The sequence below is a fragment of the Pteropus vampyrus genome, unplaced genomic scaffold (assembly GCF_000151845.1).
Source record: "Pteropus vampyrus isolate Shadow unplaced genomic scaffold, Pvam_2.0 Scaffold1133, whole genome shotgun sequence".
Taxonomy (NCBI): domain Eukaryota; kingdom Metazoa; phylum Chordata; class Mammalia; order Chiroptera; family Pteropodidae; genus Pteropus; species Pteropus vampyrus.
Genome location: NW_011889914.1, coordinates 5386 through 6509, shown reverse-complemented (window position 1 = coordinate 6509; position 1124 = coordinate 5386). Strand labels below are relative to the sequence as shown.

General features: G+C 61.1%; 1 gene segment (V, D, J or C); it reads right to left on the bottom strand.

Annotated features, from left to right (window-relative positions):
• Positions 1 to 473, bottom strand: part of LOC105310126 — a 746-nt gene extending 273 nt beyond the window's left edge. The window contains 2 exon segments of the V gene segment in view: positions 13 to 270; positions 386 to 473. Of these exon segments, the coding sequence occupies positions 13 to 270; positions 386 to 434 (307 nt within the window).
• Between the last annotated feature and the right edge of the window lie 651 nt (positions 474 to 1124).

Below are 1124 nucleotides of genomic sequence, written 5' to 3'. Positions count from 1 at the left end.
CAGCAGAGTCGCCTGGCTCCAAGGAGTCCACGTGAAGATTCAAATGAGCTTTGTCCGGAGATTTGGGGGAGAAACGACTTGGAACTGTCTCGTTTACAATGAGTTCCTTATTATTGTAGGTGAACGTGGCCTGCAGCCCGTGCTGGGCGTCCTGCTTATACCAGTACATAGCATCATGGCTCAGCTTCTGTTCACATCTTAGGGTCTTCGCATTTCCCACCTGTGCGACGAGGTATTTTGGAGTCTGGAAAACTGCTGTGTCCAAGGGGCCTGGAAAGGAAAGGAGCAGGATTCAGACAAGTCCCAGGAGGCACCTCTTGCTGGAGGTGAGGGGACCAGGCTTAGAGACCCAGAGGGCATCGTGCCACCTGGACGCCTCACTCACCTGCTCCCAGGAGGCAGAGGGCCACGCAGCAGAGGAGCCCGGAGCCCATGGTGGAGGCGCCGACGGGCAGACTCTGGCCCAGGATCCTGGCCTTCGGGGAAGGACAACCAGGCCGCTGTGCTCCGCAGCCCGACAGGCACTGGGCGGTGACGTCACAGCCTGGAATGACTGTCCAGGCTCAGGCTGTCCTCTGACGGGTGTCTTCCTTCCTCATGTCATGCACCGGCCACTTCCAGACACACTTCAGCTCCTGCTCTGGGATGTGCAGGGTCAGTCTGAGTGGGTGGGGGCGGGCGCATTGTCCCAAGGGCGTGTCTCTGACATCTCCTTGTGCTAGCAGCGGCCCCCTCCCCGCCACTTGCCTGCCACCTCCTCCCTTCGTCCCCGCCTCGGCCCCTCTCAGCGTCAGCCTGCTTTCCCTTCTCGGGTCTCCTGTGTGTCCCTCACGATAATGCAGGACGCCCCCACTCACCACGAGGCTCACTCGAATGTCCGGTTTGCGCTCAGGGTCCCTCATTATCTCAGCCGTGGGCGGACTGACTGAGGTCTCCCCGAGAACCAGCTGCAGACCATTTAAACGGACACGAGCTGGGAGCGAACCCTGTTGCTGGGTCCTCTGGGGGGACAAACTGCAGCCCCCTCCCTGCCGTGGCCCCTCCGTCCAGGGCCAGAGCCACGTGGGGCCAGGAGGCCGCTCGGGAATCAGAAGTCACGTGTCATGGGAGCAAAGAGGACACAG